At 45.8% G+C, this 21251-nt stretch overlaps 1 protein-coding gene across 1 annotated transcript in view; it reads left to right on the plus strand.

Annotated features, from left to right (window-relative positions):
- AIF1 (allograft inflammatory factor 1) overlaps window positions 1–21251 on the plus strand; it is a 154733-nt gene that overhangs the window by 94480 nt on the left and 39002 nt on the right. The window contains exons 3-4 of the mRNA XM_078645953.1: window positions 13254–13320; window positions 14529–14570. Of these exons, the coding sequence (XP_078502079.1) occupies window positions 13254–13320; window positions 14529–14570 (109 nt within the window). The remainder of the gene's footprint in view (window positions 1–13253; window positions 13321–14528; window positions 14571–21251) is intronic.

Genomic DNA, 21251 nt, shown 5'->3' on the forward strand with positions numbered 1-21251 from the left:
TTTGTTGAAGTTGGAGTTCCGTTCAGTTCAGTTCATAAAGCTTTATTCGGTTTGTTTTACACAAGCATGTAAGCTGAACAATTTAAATAAAAACATAAAAATAAAATATCAATACATGTTTACAAAATAAACATCATAAACATAAATACATTACGCTACGCTTACTACACAGTTTATAAGGAATTATTCCGTGAGTCGACTCTCAAGGTGACTTTAGTACCGAAAGGAGGAACACTACTATATAAATATTATAATATTTGAAAACAGTAACAATTAATACTCCATATAAAGGTGCGTAGTGCTAGAAAGTGCATATGCAAGAGACCAAAAAATCGCAATCATCAAATAGCTGTTTTTACCAAAGGTTTAACTTATACTCCTCGATTAACATGAGCATACATTCAACATAGCATAAGTAAAAATTCAGAATGATATACAAAAAGACTATTATTCTCTTTACTCTATGTTTCATTCCGGCACAATTTCCCTTTACTCTATGTTTCATTCCAGTACGATTTCTACAGCATAGTGAATAATGAAAAAGAGAATTTTCGATACCTACTGATGATCCTAACCTAAGATAAAGTGACCTGTGCATAAATACAAATTTGACCCTAGGACGAGGATTTCTCATAAAGTGCACTTGTTAATGGCAGATCTCAAGTAATGCTTCACGCTGATAACAACACGATATAAAGTGACATCTGCGTAAGTGCAAAAATGCAAATATACAGCGAGGAAATGTTCTGGTTGGGGGGAGGGTGAAGAGTTTGGGAGTTGAGAGTGGTGGGGGGGGGTCACATCACACAGGTCACACATTCTGATGCCCGAGATTCCGTATCCACACCGAGTACCAGCATCAATGCTCAGAGACCAGGACAGGATGTCAGGTGACCATACGGGAGAGGTTCCAGACCAGGAGGGATTCAGTGTTCTCACATGGAATGCGAACGGGCTAGGTAGTAAAATCAAGAGGGTTAGTGAATGCATACATAAAAAGGTAGAATCCCGACGTAATCCTCCTGCAGGAAAGGGACACATTGTGCATTCCTGGCGAGAGGGCAGTATAGAGTCCTTGCACATGCGGGGTTCACTACAGGGTCCAGAGGGGTAGCGATACTCATGAAGAAGACCCCGCCATTCCGCATAGCCCAGGCATGGATTGACCCCCAGGGGACCTATGTAGGGGTGAAAGGGATGTGGAAACGCAGGGAATACACGATAGTTTCGGTTTATGCGCCCCCAAAGCTACAGGCTGCAACACTCCGAGGGGTGACAGACATACTAATGGATACAGCAGATACCACTCAAGTCATCGGGGGCGACTTTAATGACGTGATGGAACCCACAATGGACAGGACGAGCACTGGAAACCGGGATCAGGCACAGACCTTACTCTCCAAAACATTTACTAACATAGGGCTCACAGATGTCTGGAGATGGCTACATCCAGAACAAAAGGCCTACTCCTATTTCTCGGGCTCTCACAGAGTGTATTCGAGAGTTGATTACATTTTCCTACCCAGACAGACTCTGACGAGAGGGAACATAGCGGAATACAAAGCGAGAGGGATATCGGACCATTCCCCACTTCTGGCGATAGATGGGGGGGGGAAGGGGTGAGAAGAAAGGCACCTGGAGGTTGACGGCTTGGGACCTACAAAACACTACCATAATCAAGGGAATTAGAGCAGACATCAAGATCTACATAGCAGAAAATGAGGGCACAGTTAAATCCAGGGCGGTCTTCTGGGAGGCGTTTAAGGCGGTACTAAGAGATAGAGCCCAGAACAGACTGGCGGCAGAAAGGCAGAAACTAGAGACCGAAGTTGGGGCCCTGGAGACACAAATACTGGAACTAGAGGGGGAGTAACAGGCTGCTGGGGAGACAGGGATACTTCAGAGGCTGACGGACGTGCAGCATCAATACCGAGAATTAGTTACGGGAGAAGCGAAGACCCAGGCATTGGCCACACTGCACCGCTTATATGACGTGGGGGATAAATCAGGAAAGTTAATGGCGTGGCTCAGTAGGAAGGAACGCGCAGCCAGGTGGTTGGAGCAAGTCAGAGACCCCAGGGGGGACTTGGTTAGATCGGATACTCTGATTGCAGAGACGTTCGCTGCCCATTATGAGAGGTTCTATAGGGCCAAAGATTTGGGGACACAGGAAGATGCGTTGAGATACATGGAAATGACTGAATTACCGGTCCTGTCCGCGGACGATCAAAGAGGGCTGGAGACAGACATTACCCTAGATGAAATAAAAATAGCCCTGACTAAATTGAGAGCGGGAAAATCGCCAGGTCCGAATGGGTTCCCAGCAGAATTTTTTAAACGAACGGCGCATCTATTGGCGCGCCACCTGCTGGGGCTGTTTGAGGAAGCAGTACAGGAGGTGCGGCTCCCGCCAGACTTATGCATGGCAATGATGATCCCGATCCATAAAGAGGGTAAACCAGCGGACGACTGCACATCATACCGCCCCATCTCCCTCTTGAATATAGAGGTGAAATTGTTGGCGACTATCCTAGCTCTCCGCCTTCGGGCGGTGATATCGGAACTAGTCCACCTAGACCAGGCGGGCTTCCTTCCAGATAGGGCCACCCGTCTGAACCTCAGGCGCACTCATAACTGGTTGCAAGAGGTGAGTGACAGGGAGGAGCCCCATTGGTTCCTGTCATTGGACGCCGAAAAGGCGTTTGACGCAGTACATTGGCCTTTCCTTGAGGGGGTACTGACTAAGTTCGGCTTTGGCCCTAAATTTCAGACATGGAAACGCCTGTTATACACGGAGCCCAGAGCCAGGGTTAGGATAAACGGTACCATATCTCGTGACTTCCCGGTCCAGAGAGGGACACAACAGGGGTGTCCACTGTCCCCCCTCCTTTTCGCACTCACAATTGAGGTGCTGGCGGGTAGATTTCACCAAAATGTAGACATCAGGGGCCCCAGGAGGGGAGAGGCAGACCCAGCCGAGGAAATAATTTCGCTTTACGCGGATGACGTCCTCCTTTACATCACAAAGCCGGAAACCACGATCCCGGAGCTTTTTATGGAACTGAAACGCTATGGAGAGCACGCGGGATACCAGATAAACTGGCACAAGTCAGTCCTCTACGACCCCAGCGGGCGCGGTAGCTGGACGGAATTGCCCGATAGGTTGACGACAACTGAGGGGTTTCAGTACCTTGGGGTTCATGTGACACTGGACAACAAACAGTCCTACGCTAAGAATGTAGAACGCATAATACAGAACTTCATGGAGGACGCGCATAGATGGCGACAGCTCCCTCTTACCATACTAGGGCGAGCAGCCATGTTTAAAATGATAACGCTTCCAAAATTCTTATATGCACTCCAAAATGAGTATTACCCCCTGCCACATACGGTGTTCGGGAGAATAAATGCAGAACTTAGGGCCTTCCTTTGGCTGGGCAAACAACCGAGGGTCACGCTGAGCACTCTCCAATGTCATCAGTATAGCGGAGGAATATCTCTCCCAAATTTGAAAGCCTATTATTGGGCAGAACATTTAGCCCCTATCAATGACTGGCTACATGCACCGGTGGACAACCCCACATATGCCCTAGAAAGATACAGAATGGGCGCCCGGCCTTGTATTTATTACCTATATGGGGGAAAGGGTAGTACGAAACTTCTTCCAGCCACGGGGCTCCCACTGGCGGTGTGGAATAAAGCGTCGGCACGCACGGGATGGAAGAAAAAACCTACCCGCCAGACCCCGATCTGGCAATGTACGTGGTTGACAGAACTGCATAAATTAAATGGCTTCCAGCGATGGGATGATATTGGGATCTCGAATATAGGTGACATAATAGCTAAGGGGGAGTTGAAATCTTTCGCTGTGCTGCAAAGGGAATTTGGCCTACACAGCACACAAATTTTTAAATACACACAACTACGACACGTGTGGCGCACAGAAAAAATCCAGTTGGCCTCACTCCCGGAGTACGCACTTTTGGAGGGCAGACTACTGCAGGAACAAATGCCAGAAAAGGTAGTTTCCTTCACGTATAAAACATTGATGAATAACATGACAGACGACCTGGGCGACCTCAAGAGGAAGTGGGAGACCGAAGTGGGTGAAATGGACACGGTAGACTGGGACACAGTCCTAATGCATCCTAGGGAAGTAGCTATAAAATCCAGGCTAAGACTTATACAATACAATGTGCTACACAGAACATACTACGATAGGGTGAGACTACACAAGATGGGTAGGATTAGTGACACACGATGTCTGAGATGTGGCAGTGCTGAAGGAGACTTCTACCATGTCATTTGGTCATGCCTTACAATACAGAAATATTGGCAAGAAGTGTTGAAAGAGTTGGGGGAGGTTCTGGAGGTCCCATTGCCACCGGATCCTAAATTGGTCCTCTTAGGAATGCCAAATGATGTGGACCTTGCCCGTCCCCTGCTGATCTTTCTGGTCTGCTTAATTCAGACACTCTGTTCATCGCCACCCCCTTTTCTGAATCGTTTTTGGCCACTATAGGTGTGGCAGGGTATACTCAGACATGAGTCCCTTGCTCACTGCTCCATCAGGATTCAAGCAAGCCGGGCCGACGACGGCTGAAATGCCAGAAACCGGTCCCCGGAAGCTTGTCTCCTTTCTGGTGAAGAATTGGCTTGGTAGTTTGGTCTGCCCTGTTCCCATGATGCACTGGGCCAGGGACAGACTAATTTGCATATAGCCAGGTTCTGAGCTGGGATGGGGCAGTGAGCTAAATAACGGTGATGGATCAAGCCCTGATCTTTGGACTGGGTAAGAGTGGTCTGCTTAATTCAGACACTCTGTTCATCACCACCCCCTTTTCTGAATCAATATCACAGTATTATCGATTTTCTCGCTGCCCTACATTTCAGTAGGTAGAGTGCGACATTAAAACAAATGTCTGTGTTCTGTAGTAGGGGATCTCTGTGTATAGTCATAATCTAGTGAATAGTCCCGCCCATGTGCGTGAACCCCGGAGCAATCAAAAATAATCTCTTAAGCTGTCAAAACATGCAGAACTGCATCGACACTTAAGAGAGAATTTAAAGACAGATAATGCAGCCTATATCCACAGGCTACACTGTCCAGTACTTCAACTAGAAATTCCACCAAAATCCACAAACAGCACAGCCTGTCCAGGGTTTTCTAAGAGAAAAACCTTGCCTGTAACAGCAAAACCCTCTGGAATGATAGAGAGGAAGAAGTGGACAGACAAGCCCCATAGGCTGCCATTATTTGGCTCAGAACAGGATACTGTGCCTTTAAGAGAACTTTTCAGAAGTCTCACAGTATCCCAGAATGCACTGCAGGTCCCTTTTACTTTCAGTTCTTTTTTCCGGCTCCTGCAAGCAGGACCCTGGAGCATTAAGCTCTCCCTTTTCAAGGGTTTAATTGGTGATTTTTCACTTTTTTCAAGTTTTTGAGTGCTTTTCTTGAAGTACTTTGGTGTTTCTTCCTTGTGTTTGTCTTAGTGCACTCTTTATTTGCCAATATGCTTGAGCAAGAAAGCCAAGTCGGACCCACACGAGGTGTGCATCATCTGCCTTACCTCATCTCATGTCCCAGAGGAGTGTGACATCTGCCAGGGCTTCTCTAGCAGAACCCTGAGGGACAGATTGAAGATCAGGCTCCAAGGCCTGGAAGACAGAAGACTGAAGGCAAAAGGTGGGTCTGGAAGGGCTTCCTCTGCCCATGCTGAGGCCTCTGGGGGGCTCCCCAAGGGCAGGAAGACCAGCAAGCATCCCCATTCGCCGTCGGCGTCGATTGCACCGACTACGGCGTCGAGAGGGATGACTGCAGTCTGTTCCCTGTCTCCCCAGGGCTCTGGGTTGAAGTGGCGTCGACGCTCGGCGTCGAGGGAACTGGATAGACCACCGTCGAGATCACCGGTGACGATTTCGTCGTCGTCGAGTAATCGTCGTCGTCGAGAGGTGGCCCGGCATAGGCGCTCGCCGTCGTGGCGACTTCGCCGTCGGCGAAGAGAAGGAGGTTGTCGTCGAGGGGATCCTCGACGTCGAGGAGGCGTTCGGCGTCGAGGAGACGCTCGCCGTCAAGACGAAGATCGCCGTCAAGGCGAAGGTCGCTGTCAAGGCGAAGGTCGCCGTCGAGGCGAAGGCGTTCGACGTCATGGAAGAGGCGTTCGGAGTCGAGGAGGAGACGCTCGCCGGCGAGGGGCTGACGCTCGCCGTCGGGTCGACGTTCTTCGACGCCAAAGAGGCGCAGAAGGAGTTCTGGCGCCAGGAGTCAGTCGAGCAGGCGGCAGGTGCCTATGAGGGATTATCCAACGCCCCAGCATAGGAAAGAAGGCGGATCACCGGGCTCGGTGTATTCTGAAGTGTTTACGCCTTCTAGGCCGAAGTCAGTTACGCCCCCTCCTCCATTGCCCAGGGGACCACCGCCGCGGGCTCCCACCCCACCTCCACTTCCACTTCCACCTCCTCCTCAACCTCAACCTCAGCTTCCGGCTGACAGGCCTCCTCTGGTTCCTCCGAGGACGGCTTTGCGGCCTCGATTCCCGATGCCCCCTAAGGGTACCCCTCGGCCGAGGGCCCCTGCCGGGCAAAAGTCGCCCACTCGGGTGAAGCCGGCTGAGTGCCCGAAGCCAAGGAGATCGCGATCTCCCTCCGGTCGGAGGGGGAGATCGCGGAGTCGTCACAGGTCCTCAATGAGATCGAGACGGCGTCACAGTAGGCGACGATCACGGTCCCGCATGGATTCCTCGACATCCGTGATTTTCGAGACGCTGCATAAGAAACACCTGTCTCGACCTTTACTACCCCTAGTGCCGGGGCTGGTAGAACCTGCAGAGGAGTTGTTTCTCACCCCTGTACAGGGTTTTATTTTTTTAAATATCGTGGGTTTCTAATTGCCCCTCCTTCAACTTAGGTACATTGCACAGAACTGTAACATAAGCGCCACATGCTGGTGGTAGATGTATAACTGGTGGTACAGCAGAGTGTTTTCATGTTATTCTAGTTTACAGAAAACCAGTGCAGTGGTTAGAGACGGGGGCTGGGCTGGCAGCTAATTCAACCCAGAAAATGGTTGTGATGCCAGCCAATACTGTTCCAAGCGAGTAAGAGAGGGAACTCTCTTGCCAGAAAATAGAAAGAAAAGTCAACCACTTCAATTTTCTCAGCACTCTTTCCCAAATACATTGGCTAAAAAAGTGATGTGTTGAAATAAATGTGAAGAGAAACATATACAGTTGTTCTAAGGCAGCAACAAGTCATGAATGTGCTTAAAGAACAAATGTGTTGGCCCCTTTAGTGCACCTTCTGGGCTGGATCAGCTGAGGACTCCTCGGCCACTGATGTCCTGATCAATCTCGCACCCAGTTACCCCAGTATATCCAAGCAATAAGCCACATACCCGGCACCCGACCTGAGAAGGCAATCTTAGGTCTCTAGGATGGTGTAGTAGGAGGCAGGGTGGTGGATCCTCAGTAGAGTAAGTGGTCTGTGTTTGGGGAATACAACCATTAGAGTACATCTAGGTGTCATTGGTGCCGTGATGGAAGGTAAGAACCATGAAAGCACATGGTGCGGTATATATACCTTGACATTGATAGTATGACACTGTCAACCATCAAGTGTTACTTCAGCGACTGTCAGATGTCGGGGTGACGGGGAAGGCACTGAAATGACTTTGATCTTTTCTCAGCGATCGGACCTACTAGGTATGGGAAGGTAGCGCACGTTCTACCCCCCTCCATTGTGGGGTCCCGCAGGGCTCCTCCCTGAGCGCCACATTGTTTAATGTGTACATGGCCCCCTTGGAGGATGTCGTTGCTCCCTATAACATCAGTATCGTGAGCTATGCCGATGATACGCAGCTGGTGTACGCTCTTTCCCAGGCCACTGAAAGTCCCGACCAGCTGTACTCCTGCCTGTCCAAAGTCCACACATGGATGGGCGAGTCAGCTTTAAAGCTTAACGGTTCAAAGACCGAAATTATGCTGTTGGGGCAAAAAGGATCCTCACTCCCCGCGGCGGCCTGGCCCAGTTGTCTGGGCTTACCCCCTAATCCTAAGGAGGAGATTAAGAGTCTTGGGATCTGGTTGGAGGAAGATCTCTCCTTCAGGACCCAGGCTTCTAAATTGGCTGGTGTCTGGTCGGTGCGTAAAGTGCTGCCTCTGCTTCCCTCGCTATCTCGGAAACTTTTAATTCAGGGGCTGATCATATCAAGGCTCGACTACAGTAATGCCATCTACCTGGGCGCCCCGGAGGCAACTTTGAATAAATTACAACAAATTCAAAATGCTGCAGCACGAGTACTTAAAAACGTCCCCATGTCACGGTCGGCCAAACCGGCGATGAGGGCATTGCACTGGCTACCTGTGCGCGAAAGGGTGAAATTCAAATCCCTTTGTCTGGCGCATAAAATCCTGCAAGGTACAGGTCCCCCTGTTCTGCATAGCTTGGTTACACCTTACAAGACTAGCAGGACTCTTCGCTCGGACAAAAAACATCTGCTTAAGACCCCGAAAGTCAAAAGGGCCCGCACGGGGGGAAGAAGATTTTCTGTGAATATTGCCGCACTTTGGAATTCATTCCCCTTAAGTTTGCGTGCTGAACTTTGCCTTCTTCGTTTTCGCAAGCAGTTGAAGACACACCTTTTTGCTAACTGCTGTCCCTGATTGCTCGCAACTACCTCCCCTGTTCTGAAAGCGCTGGGATGCTCCAGGGTAACTACGCGCTATACAAAACTGCAATAATAGTATGAGAAGACACTGTTCTTCATAGGACCAAAGCCTACGTTTTAGACCATGGGTAGTTAATGAGCAGACTTCCGAAGGGTGGCTGAAGTCCTGTTGTCAGGACGAAACGCGGTGGTTGGGCTGAGGAATTATTTTTGAAGACGCACGAATATAGTTGAATATATCATATACGAGTCCCCTTGAATCAATAGTCTGAATGTGGAAGGACCATATATTTAGACGTTGGATATAACAGCTTCTATATTGCATTCATGAATTGATTTGTGCCTTTGATTACTTTATGAGTGCTCCCCTCATTGTTGTATGTATTGGTGGCTGAGGACTGTATGTGTGCTGGAAGTTTTCCTGAAGAGAGTCAAACTCTAGTGTTACCAAAAGCTCTGATGTGAACTCCTAAAAGTACTTGAAACAGCTGTGACTCAACTTCCAGGTAAGAATTCAAAATCCATGTACATTTGCGAGTCCTTAAGTAGAGAGAGGTGGCGTATGCCAGAGTGCAACACTATCCCCAGCTACGCCAACCAGGGTCATCACTGTCATCCACGACGGAGAGCGCTAAGCGAATAGCTACCGTAGGGGCAGGAAGTAGAGCAAATACCACTGTGCATGAGAATACGTGCGTGTTGTGAGCTATGAGGAACTACATTTGAAAGGATTTTTTTATATTCGCAGTCTCAAAGGCGTTTTCTGCAGGAAGCTGCTTTTTTTGTGTGAAAGTATCCATGTCAGGCCGAAGCGTGAAGCCAAGGGCTAAAAGAAAGCGCAATCTGGTATAGCTGTGGAATAGATGGATCTCTTACAGGCTCGTATTTCATCTTGACTGGGCCCCATCTTCACAATGACTCATTCATGGCAGATGTTTTTTATTTTTATTTTTATTTAGTTTTCAAAGATAAATCAATAAGCAAGAAAAAGACCCCAACAGTGTCATTCATGGTACAGTCCTCTATTTCCCAATTCACCATGGTACAGAGTACGGTGTGTAGCGTACGCATCATACTTAAAGCACAGGCAGCGACAATGATAATCCAGCATTTTATCAACCTGCCACCCCACCCATCTCCCCAGCACACACCAACATCAGTGGCAGAGATGTCGCAACCTTGCTGGGAACTGACACAGAAAGGCAACTATGTACTAAGTGTGTTAGAAGTCGGGGTGTGTGGTCTGTCAGTAATAGTCTGTTGAAGGTAAGTTACAAAGGGTTCCCAAATGTCCTTCGGACAGATCGATAGTGGCACAAGATCCCAGTAAGCTGTCAGTTGCTCCTGGCAGTAGGAAACATCTGCCAACCAGGCCTTTGTGATCGGAACTGGTCTTCTCCCCCAGTGTATCGCCACTCTACGCTTTGCTAACAGAAGCAGCATCGCAGTGAGGCGTCAGTATCCGTCCGGAGTGTCTTTTACATAACCCAGTAGACATTCACGGCAAATGTTAGAAAGAAGATCCTTCTCACTTGGCCTTGATCATCATTCAGCCTCTTGCTCTCTCATCTCACCCAGTGCTTGAGCCATTGAATCCTGAATCATACTTATTATTACTGCTTTCAAACATCCTTTACATTTCTCCTATTTAAGAAGCCCACCGCAGACTTGACCACTTGCTGCACCTACCTCATATTGTCCCTCTTTCAAAAGTCTAGAATTGTAAATGATAAAAGCTTCCCTGACTCAATCACTACCACTAGAATGATCACCTACTCAGTCTCTTCCACCCAGGATTCTAGGGATTCACTATCACTATAAGTCTCCATTTTCATCAGCACATCATAGCGAGATGTCTTCTGCCCTCTTGATAGCATGTGAGAGCCTTGACCACCTCACGGTGCTCCCCACCTTGTCTTTTAAAGGCATTACCAGGAAAGCTCAAACCTGATGCACCTTATAACTTTTCCTAACTGCTCAGCTTTCCAACTGATAAGCGTTTTGCCCTGAGCAATTTTTCTACACCACTGAACATAAAGTGAGTGTAAACGCCTCTTGCTTTCCCTGCGTGGTACACATTGCCTCATTTGCTGTTTCCTCCCTCTGGGCAGTGATGCTAAGTCGCCACTCTTGGTCTGATTTAGTGATGTGAAGTATAATGGCATTATAGGACACAACTGGATCCTAGCCTCTGACTGTGCTTAGACACGTTCTCTGTACTCTAGGCCGTCTTCCATCTTTTTCAGCAGGGCGTAGCAGAATAGACCTTGTTCTCAGACTTGGAGTTATAGGGCCAGATGTATAAAAGGAAATTGCATTTCTTAACGCCCAAAACTTAAAGGACCATATCACGATTTCGGTCCATTGAGAAATGCAATACTGCTTTTCTGTGTGTACAAAGGCCTAAACGTGGTCGCAAAATGCGATTTCTATCCAGTAGAATTTGCATTTTACAATTCTATAGATAGGAAATCGCAAATAGGGTTTTCCTATTTGCGATTTTTTTTAAGCACATTTACAAGGCATTTACTAAATGTGAAATGGGCATTTAGGAAATGCTATTACCATTGAATCCAAGTAGATGGTAACCATGTGCTAATTAGGAAAAGGCACCCAAAACTGCAGTTTTGGAAATGCCATAAAGCACACACTCGCCCCTAGGGCATTTGTGGTCTTTACATTTGCACCACTCATTTTTTGGGGGTGCATCAAGGGAGGACTTAGGCCCAAAGGCACCGCACCCTTGGTTTAGGAAATTGAAATTTAGAAATACAAAACTGTTCGTACTTACATAGGAACGAATGGTTTAGCATGTCCTAAACAATGATTTCCTAATAGTGGGTGAGAATCTGTAGGAATCGCTATTTGGAAATCGTAGTTTTTGTACATTCCATTTTGAATTTCCTAAATAGGGATTTCTTAGGATTCACCAGTTAGCAAATGCAAACTGGACGTTTCGTGCATATGCCCCAAGCCCTTATCCCTCAAAGGGAGACAGCTAATGAATTTGCCCTGATGCTCCCTGCCCTCAACACAGCTCGGCAGAGGTTTCTTCAAGTGAATGTGGGTAGTGGATGTGCTGCACTGGCTACCTTTTCCCCAGTCCTGGGGCAGTTGACCCAAATCCAGCAGTCCCTTCAAATTGAAAGTTAGCTGAAAGCTTTAATAGGGGAGCAATCCCGGGTAAGTGGCATTTCATTTTCTTTTCAGGTGTACCACTACTCCATGGCAACAATGGCACTCTTAATTTATGTACTGACTAGTAGTTAAGTTGCTGGTCTATAAGGAAGTGTTGCTGCCGTCTTCTCTCCAGCAGCACATAGCACATGGTGTGTGTTGGCAAATGCCTCATCCCATTTTCTCTACATCCTTGGACTCTCCTCTGATCAGTTATTCTTCTGGGTTACTTTTATCATGGCACAGCTGACCTGGTGGAACTCATGTGTTAGAGACCCAGTGCAACAAAGGATTGCTCCTACTACTTTTTTCTTGGAGGATCAGTGCAAGGTATTTGCATGGAAGTGGTATCACAGGCTACCACTGAACCCTTTGTAGCATCTTTCATCTTTAGTGGCTACATACTTTCAGGAAAGCCTCCCTTCACGGGTATCACACCTCTTGTGCCCAAGTACTCCCATGCACACAATATGCAATCAGGTATCTGGTGAGCTCAGGCACGGCATAGTATCTTACTAGTTAAAGGTTGTAGGCAATTTCAGCAGGGTTTAGGTAGAAAACAGGCCTGTACCCCACTACCAGCTTCCACCATCTGTTATAAGTGTTGTGGCCTGCTCATGGTGGTGGACTTTGTGTGCTCACCATCATCTAACAGATTTTAGTACTTTGTACATTAGCAAAATATATAATCATGCAGGAGACTCTTGACACAGGTTTCCAATAGGCCTGGGTAGTTAATTCCGTTCCGCTTGCGGAATTTGGGTAATTTTGCGTTCTGCGGAGAAAGCGGAATTGCCCAAGATTCCGCGGCTTCGCAGAATTTTTTGCTTGTTTGCGCTTTCAAAATGCGTGTTCGCGGGATATTTCTCCCCAAGCACACAAACAGCATTCGTGAACAGGAAAAAAGCATTGCGAACGGGCGGAACAAGCAATTCTGCATGTTCGCGGAACTTTTGTGTGCTCACGGAGATTTTTTACCGTGTCGCGGAGCTTTGCGTAGCGCAACTACGCAATTTCCGCCCACCCCTAGTTTCCAGCATCAGAAAATGGACCACATGGATACAGTGCCAAGGACCCTCGACCCCAATGTCTGCATTTAAAAACTAGAAGATGTGTGAGTTTTGCATCTTCATATGTTCCTTGCTTTTTAACCCAGTGTTAACAGGAAATGCAAGGCTAAAATTAGAGTAGCACACTGGAGATGGGCTAGCTAAGTCGCCTGCACTTGGTTAGGACCTGAAGTTAGTGTGTACAATTTTCTGTCTATCTGCAAGTATACGAATATGTGTGAACATGAGTAGTTTATGTTCTAATGACATGTTGAGCCTCTCACTCTTCAATGTACTGTACCATCATCCCTTGTTTCCCAAGCGCCAACATCAACCAACATGGTGCCTCTTTTACCCTGCAGGTGTTCATGGATGACCCCAAATACAACACGGATGAGGATCTTGAGGATAAACTCCAGCTGTTCAAAAGTAAGTATGAGTCTCTGCTGCCTGCCTCTCACATTGCCAGCCACCCCACCTATCTACCTATCCTAGGGTCCGATACAGAAGACCTTTGTGGATCCTTTAAATTCTTTGATTGAATGCTTTGCAGGCTAAATTGATTCACTTATGAAAGAAATGACCCTCAATGGAAAATATGCAATAGAAAATTAGAGTAGATTTACTGCCACTGCAAAGAAGACAGAAAGGGTAGGACGTCAATCAATGATGTAGGTTCACATAGAGAAGAGAAGGAAGAGGGAGCAGCAGATGAAGGGAGATGGCACAGGGGCACCAGCACTGATGATGTGTGAAGGTCTTAGGCATCCTGGAACCTAAAGGGAGGTAGGTGTTGAGGGTGGGCTTGTATTGGGTAACATGTGTGGAAGGATGAGGTAGTGGAGAATGAAGGCAGACAGCAAGGAGGGAAGGAGCGCCAAGGAGGTAGGCAAATCAAGGGGGCCAGAAGGCTCAAGTGTGAGTACGTTTCATTATTCTGCCTACCTTCTCTGATCTTGCAGTAGTGATGCCCATGAATCAGCTTATCGTGATTGTGTCACAATTCTATAAAACCTAAAATTCCCACACTTCATTTCACAGCTAATTTGCCACAGATCTGTTTGGTTGAAATGTTTTCCAATTCTGTTTATTGTATATCTCCCACATTTCTTTATATGATTGAGAATTTGTTGCATGTTTTCTTCAAAATACTTGTTGCATGAAAAGGGCAATCGATGTATTAGCCCTGAAGAAGCGACTGCATCATGATTTAGGGACATTCATGAATAGAAAGGACGTTATATATATATATATATATATATATATTAAAAAAATGGCAAGTATCACAATTGTGTTATTTCCATCTCTCATGGAACGAGTGATGGACTCATGTACTTTAATCCGTTTTACTTCACCTTAATTGTCCCTCATTTAGGATCAAAAATCGTTTTTCAACAAATGAGTTGTCATCAATTTTGCCAACAATGGTAAATTCTATGAATTACCCCGAGAATCATGCATGTTCTTCAAATCTTTCATGCCACTGCTACATACCCTCACCCTTCCGCCTGTGTCCCTTATCTTTGCCTTCCTTTCTCCATAGACCATGCATTCACTTTAGTTTGTCTCTTGTCATGTCTTCCTCATCCCCATCCCTGTTTTTAGGCTGTTACCACATCTTAGTTTTTCTTTTCCAGAGAAATTCATGGATTTTGACCTGAACGATCAAGGCGACATTGGTAAGTTGTGAACTGGAGAATCAGTGTCAACCTCTGTGGGGTACATACATAAATGGTTAAAGAACCAGGTCTACCCAGTCTTCTCCTCTTACAAACTTACAGAATGAAACGGTGTACTGCACACCACTCGCCAGAGCAAGAGGGGGATGCTCCGGGACGGGGAAGGGTAGGGGGACTTTAACATACAACTCCTGTTTCATCCTTCTCCTGTGTTTGTTTTTTTAACACTTACACTGGCTAAATGTAGCCTATCGGATAAAACCTCACTGAGTCAGACTTACTTGTAGAGACTTAACATATCTGTCTACTTAGCTCCTTGATGCATAGCCTTTTAGCCTATGTACTCCTACGATAGACTCATGGGGTGCGGAAACATTTACTAAGCAGCTGTACTTGTGTTTCAAACTATCAAGCCAGATTGGAGGGACTTAGAGCCATAAGCATGAACACATTTTCCCATAGACAAAGAATGGGCAAAACCTGTTGATGCATCTTGCCCTTCATCTTGTGCCACTTGCAGTATCGAATACTATGCTAGAGCCATCATCGTTTCCCGTAGAGCCTAATATGCATCATCATTTCTGGTACTGTGGCAAGTGCCCAGATGTTGCTCCCGGTACAGCATCAAAGAACAGGGTACGGCCACCAAATGCCATTCACAGCCTCCTATGTACATATACAAACATCACACACCAGGGTACATTGATTGTCTGCTAACTACAGCATCATATATCATGGGGCAGACACCACATGCTATATACAGACTCGCATATTTGGAAACTACAGTCACATGTTAGGCATGAGGATCATGTGAGTCTGTTTATCGCAAACTGATATGATCCTTAATACTCTTATCTGCCAGGAACAGTCTCATATGCCAAGCTACACTTGATACACCAAGCTACATATGCACAGATTCTGCTCATATGCCAGATACAGTCTCACATTCATAGTGTGCTGTCATCAAATACCAGAAGGCCTCGCATTAAAGTAACAATTGCTAGTCTTTATATAATGCTAGTTACTCGTTATGATACTTTGCAGCTCTCTCAATAACACTCGTTAGTATTATCCAACGTAATGATTCAAAGTGTATCGAAATTGGAAAGATAAAGACGGAATAGGACCTGCCAGGAGCCTAAGCTGTGAATTTAAGACTATGTAGAAATCTCAGCAGCAAGTGCTTAACTCAAAGAGTTTTTTAATAGGACAGTGATCATATGTTAGGTGCAGCCCATATGCCTAGGCATTGCCATCTCATCCTTGACAGGTGGAGCCTGAACTGCATACCTACATGCTACGCTCAAACACAGCGTCATGGGCCTGATTCTCAACGGTTAAGTTAGACCAAAGTCTAACTTTCCTTGTAGTAACTTTCCCCTGTGAATACCAAAAAGTAGTAAAGTTAGACTTTTGATCTAAATTTGACCTTTGGTCGAACTTGACCTTTGTGAATACCTGAAAAGTAGTAAAGTTAGACTTTTGGTCTCCGGTAGACTTTTGGTCTAACTTTACCTTTGTGAATCAGGCATCATATATTTAGGTGGAGATGGCCGCAAAATCCCCAGCTACTGACATGCACAAATAAAACTATAATAATCACAGGTACAGAAGACTCACTCTACTACAGACATCATATTCCCCTGTACAGCAAACTCACAAGCACAGATACAGCCATAATAATACCAAGTACAGCAGACTCACCAGCCAAGCTACATACATCATATGTGCTGGTACAGCAGACTCACATGCACAGATACAGCCATAATAATACCAAGTACAGCAGACTCACCAGCCAAGCTACATACATCATATGTGCTGGTACAGCAGACTCATGTGCACAGATACATCCATAATATTACTAAGTACAGCAGACTCACCAGCCAAGCTACATACATCACATGGCCCGGTACAGCAGACTCACATGCACAGCTACAGCCTTAATATTACCAAGTATAGCAGACTCACCAACCAAGCTACATACATCATATGTCCTGGTACACAGACTAACATGCACAGATACAGCCATAATACTCCCAGATACAGCTGATTTGCCAGTCAGCCTACAGACATCATATGTTCCAAGTACAGCTGACTTACATACACAGATATAACTTTCTGACTTCCAGCAGCAGCAGGCACAATGCTTAGCTAAAGCCTTCATATGCCCAGGTACAGCTGACACACTCGGCCAGTGACAGTCATCGTAGGCCCAGTTACAGCAGATTCACTCGGCCAGTTACAGTCATCGTAGGCCCAGGTACAGAAGTCTCACGCCAAGTTACAGTCATCTTAGGCCTAAGTACAGTAAACTCACACACCAACTTATAGTCATCATAGGCCTAAGTACAGCACACTCACGTGCCCAGTTACAGTCATCGTAGGCCCAGGTACAGCAGACTCATCTGCCCTTACATGTTAATCTGTCATGTGCTGCCAACATATCCCATGTATTTAAGCCATATTCCATTCTCCAAGAGCTGCCTTCATATGCTGGGAGGTGTAAGATATGCCTAGATCCTTCCACTGTCTGCAAGGTTCCCACTCATGCCCATCCACCGACAAGCACCAAGCAGTTCCTCTCTCCCCCCTGTGCTTTCCTGCCACAAGCAGGAAAGCAAGGAGAGGAGCAACCTTGCAGCTTGTCTTCTCTTCTGCTTGACTCTGGATTGGAGGGCGCCGTGGAGGCAAAAATCTCTCCTTCGATGACAGCTACCTCCTGAGCACTTCACAATGCCAAGAGAAGGGGATGTGCGGAGCAACCTCACAAGGGGGGTATCTCCCTACATCCTTTCATGGAGTGACAAGCGTTATGAGGTATGTCTGGTGGGTGCTCTATCCTTCACTCGGGCCTCTGCCTTTTATGTACCTCCTGCAGCTGGGCAGAAAGTAGGAGATAGGTGGCAACTATTCTAATACTATGGCTGCCCGCATGTTGGTCTCTGCTGCGCTGAGATACCCTTTTGGTGATTCATGCGCATTATGCGTTTATTTACCATACCATAACATAACAATTTTAACTGTCAGTGACCACTCAATGAAGGGATGCTCTCTCTGCACTCCAGTTCTGCTGCCCACAGCTCAGGGAAGGAGGTAGGTGACCACCGTGGTCTACCAGCACGGAACTCCTTCATGCCACCTCCTGGTGACATGCACCAATAAGAAAAGGCATCTGCAGTCCTCGTGCACCAACACTTGCGGCTCGTGCTGCACCTATCCAAGGCAGTGTGCAGCCATCTAAATAATACTAATCTCTAAAGATGTCTGCATCTGGATTTGAAAGACTCTCTCTGCCCTCTCATCCACAGGGCTGTTATTCATTCATTGCCTACAAACAAAAGGCAGAAAGTCATGGAACTACATTTTGTCTTACATTACAGGCCTTCTAAGTGGTACTGTAACATGTCATAATTTCTATCTGTCATGCCTGGCTTTACAGCCAGCAGCATGTTGCATTGTGGAATTTCTAATTTTGTTTGGCTCAAATCCCCAGCATGCAAAGTGATGTTGGCTAATATTCCAGAAAAGGCTGAAAGTGTTATACATGACATGGAATCACCTGTCCGTTATGTTTCCAAAAGTTTTAAAAAGTATCTTAGTCCATTTCAAAAACTGCTTGTTTCACATATATTGCATTAAAACAAACATTAACAATTGAAATAGTAATGTCTTGTGCAGTGAAAAGTTTTATACCAAGCTTAACAACACAATAAATGTACAACAAGGGCAACAGATGGGTGGCAGTAACAGAAGGAACATCACACGGCTCTCACAGATACAACAGCTAACACTAATGTGGGAGTTAAAGCAGTTAAAAGACTGTTGTACACCCTCCTTTAACAGGCATAAACATAGAAAAAGCACAACACTCCTGGCCGAAACAGCCAAACCTCTTATGGCATGACCATACATTCGGGAACTCACATAGGATGATGAACCCTCTTCTACGTAGTACGGTGTGCTTCATCAGTGGGTTCCATATACAGCACTGTGAAGCCTCCAAGCCTACAGATGTTGGCTGTCTAGTCACGTTGTTATGGGTTCCCTAATTTGGTATAACTTCATATCCATGTGAGAGAGAGAGAGAGAGAGAGAGAGAGAGAGAGAGGAAAAAAAAAAAAAAATAAAGATTCTGTGTGCCCAGTGTCTCCCTACCTCAGGATTAAAACAGGAGCTTCTCTTTTCATTCAAGTTTCAGAGCTTCAATATTAACCCCATGATTCATGCACCTTCCTCGGGTCTGTAGGTCTCGGTGTCTAACCTCAAATACTGTGAAATACTTCCTGGCCCATTGGGCATGTCATGCAAGTGCATTCACTATATCCTTTCTATTTTCATAATCAATGGAGATAGAATAGTGGAAACAACCATTCCTTAGAACAACAGTTCCTCCTTCAGAGGATAGGTACAGATACGGAAGAAGAACCACTCACTTTCCCCATTGTCACGCAGATGCTGGAGAATCTCTACAGATACATAAAAAGTACCCTATAAACAGACATACTTCAAATCCTATTGAAAATGCAGCTACACACATTGTTTCAGGTAGTAACAATGGAAAATATGCTAGTCAAGTTGAGATCAGCCATTATCAATGTCAAATAATTTATAGAATGGGAAGCTTGATGGGCCTATAATGTTCAAAACAAGTTGACTTTACCATTTGTTTTAGAAATCTAAGAGAACCATGTAATTAAATCTCAGTCTTGGAACCTAGATAACAGTGCTATTTAATGCAGGTCTAGTTCTCCCAGCAGCCTTCCTTTCCATTACATAGTATACCTACTTCTAAACCTGTAGAGCCATTGAACCTTTCCAGGTTTACTATCATTAATTTCTTCTACAGAAAACATGCACACTGTCACTGGTACAGTACTTGTGTTGATAAATAATAAGCTACTTCTGCATTAGCACACCTTACCAGCAACAAACATCTTATCTAACAGCCAGAATGCCCAAAGGCATGAATGCTTGACTTACAAATGCAGATGCTACAGTCTACATTTAAAAATGACTCCATTAATCACTGCTCCTAAATCAAAGCTTTCCACATTTTTAAAATCCATCACACACACATACAGAGACAATGAATCATATGTGCGTAAATCAGTGTATAGAAAATGTTACATAGGACAAAGAAGACTACAAGGTGGAGTCACATGTCATCCATACTGGTAGGCTCTTTTTAAGAGTGCTTGGTCTGGGGAAGCACAAACTCAGGATTCAGAACATAACATAGGGTTGACATTAATAAGAATGTATTTCTTAAGAAACCTTTATTAGCAACATCAGGATAGAAAGACTAAGAAAAAATATACCTTTCTGAACTGTACCATGCAGCTTGCATGGAGCTCGTAGATGGCAGTTCATGGCTCACTGTGCTAGATTACGAATGCAACTTATGAACTGCACAGTAACAACAAAATCTCTGTGACAAATGCAGTAACCCACTGATCTATCCACATAAAATATTGTTCTTTGGTATGCGTGGTACACGTTCTTTACAGCAGGTATATTAACCCTGTGCCATCTTAGATAAGTGAAACCTGCCACTAGACAAACTCCCATCTCTCTCTAGCAGGTACATTAATAAATCACCAGAGTTAATTTGACACTTTTAATGTGCAGCAGGAGTGCAAGATTTGCTTCTCGGCAGAACGAGTACAGCATGACCATAGCAAAGCAAGCTTCCCTCTCTCACAGAAGGCATCAAGGGTAATCTCCAATTCCCAACAGACCAGGTCCAGCAGGGCAGATTAGTACAAATCTTTCATTGCACACAGGATATGTACAGTTAATTTATGAGTGACATGTAGGCCACAGACTCAGAGGAATGTATAGATGGATGAGTGAGTGAATATGTGACTCCTGACATCATTCTCATGTATGTGATATTCTAACCCAGCATCCTGAATGTCCTATTGCTGCCCCTTCAAGACCTGCTATTTCTGTTACTGTTTTGGTTATCCACATATTAAGGAGGAGTGGACCTATCACCTGCTAGACGATTGGTATTTGGAAGAGCACAGCCGCAGCCTATGTAACTATTCTCTTGACCGGCAGAAAGGTGCCAACCTCTTTGAAAAGCCTTTAAAGTCACATGCACTGTGCAGTCGCTGCCTCAGTGTTGCACCAAGTGAAAATGCTGATTGATACCACTGAAAACAAGAGTTAAGAACCCTTTTCCCTCTACAAGCCTTCATTTAATCCTTGGCACTAACCAAGAGGTGGCTACTTATGGATATGTGGAGTGACAGAGCTTGGGCATGTCTCTGCTCCACCGAGTGCATCACTCTTCTTTTGTAGGTTGGAGATTATGGAAAATGTCAGGAAAATTCCTCCCCTCCCCCCAGGATGCTTCGCCTCCTCCTGACGTACATGACCCAGCTACTAGGCTGTGTGAGAAAATTATATGGCTGTGAAATTCATGCCATTGGTGCCACTGTAGGAGGCCCACCTCTTCGGCTTGCCCTGCTGCTGCTGGTCAGGGGGATGAGCTGTTTAGCAAGATAGCCTTTGAGTGGACAAAAGTTTGGAGGCCTGTTCCTTTGCAGATCATTGCCACCTGGACCTATACACCAAATGCACCGCCCTCACTCACATCCTCCATCAGTGAATGATGGTGAATCACTTCTTTTCCTAGAGCTTCAGCTAAACCTGTACACTTGCAGATCCTAGAAG

Source organism: Lissotriton helveticus, chromosome 5_1, assembly GCF_964261635.1.
Source record: "Lissotriton helveticus chromosome 5_1, aLisHel1.1, whole genome shotgun sequence".
NCBI classification, from domain to species: domain Eukaryota; kingdom Metazoa; phylum Chordata; class Amphibia; order Caudata; family Salamandridae; genus Lissotriton; species Lissotriton helveticus.